The 759-nt window shown below is 36.8% G+C and overlaps 1 protein-coding gene across 1 annotated transcript in view; it reads left to right on the top strand.

The window, feature by feature from the left end:
- Positions 1-743, top strand: part of LOC106867894 (transmembrane ascorbate-dependent reductase CYB561) — a 26,541-nt gene extending 25,798 nt beyond the window's left edge. The window contains exon 5 of the mRNA XM_014912961.2: positions 334-743. Coding sequence (XP_014768447.1) covers positions 334-490 — 157 coding nt within the window. The 3' untranslated portion in view covers positions 491-743. The remainder of the gene's footprint in view (positions 1-333) is intronic.
- Positions 744-759: the final 16 nt, after the last annotated feature.

The following is a 759-nucleotide window of genomic DNA, read 5'->3' as shown; positions in this document are numbered from 1 at the left end:
TATATGTATGTATGTATTTGTGTGTCTATGTTTGTTCCCCCCACCATCGCTTGACGACCAATGTTGGTGTGTTTACATCCCCATAACTTAGCAGTTTGATAGAATAAGTACTAGGCTTACAAAGAATAAATCCTGGGGTCAATTTCTTCAACTAAAGGCGGTGCTCCAGCATGGCCGCAGTCAAATGACTGAAACAAGTAAAAAGAATGAAAAAAAAACAGAATATCATCATCATCGTTTAACATCCGCTTTCCATGCTAGCATGGGTTGGACAATTTGACTGAGGACTATATATATATATATATATATATAATTGAATTCATTTCTTTGCAGGAAATCCAACTACCCAACGGAACTCGAAGGGAAACTCATTAACAGTATGGGATTGGTGCTTGTGGCTTTTGTCGGGATAGTCTTGTTCATCATCAGCTGGTCACCTTGGCAAAGAATCCCTCCACCTGAAGAACGTCACATTCAGCTTAGCGAATGAGGAGGGCAAATGAGAAGAGAAACGGCAACACCCATGGATGTCTGTGACTGTGACAATGCATGAATCTCTGTCTCTGTCACAATTTGTTACCAGCTTATGACTTCAGCAAAACCTGACTTTTGTTATATATGTTTAGAGATATATAAATATATATGTTGATACATATAAATATATATATGTTTTTATATATATATATATATATATAAATGTTTATGTTTATATACACACACACACACACACACACACACACACACACACACACACACACA

Source organism: Octopus bimaculoides, chromosome 9 (assembly GCF_001194135.2).
Source record: "Octopus bimaculoides isolate UCB-OBI-ISO-001 chromosome 9, ASM119413v2, whole genome shotgun sequence".
Classification (NCBI taxonomy): Eukaryota; Metazoa; Mollusca; class Cephalopoda; order Octopoda; family Octopodidae; genus Octopus; species Octopus bimaculoides.
The sequence above is the reverse complement of the archived record's forward strand: the minus strand, read 5'-3'. Positions and strand labels throughout refer to the sequence as shown.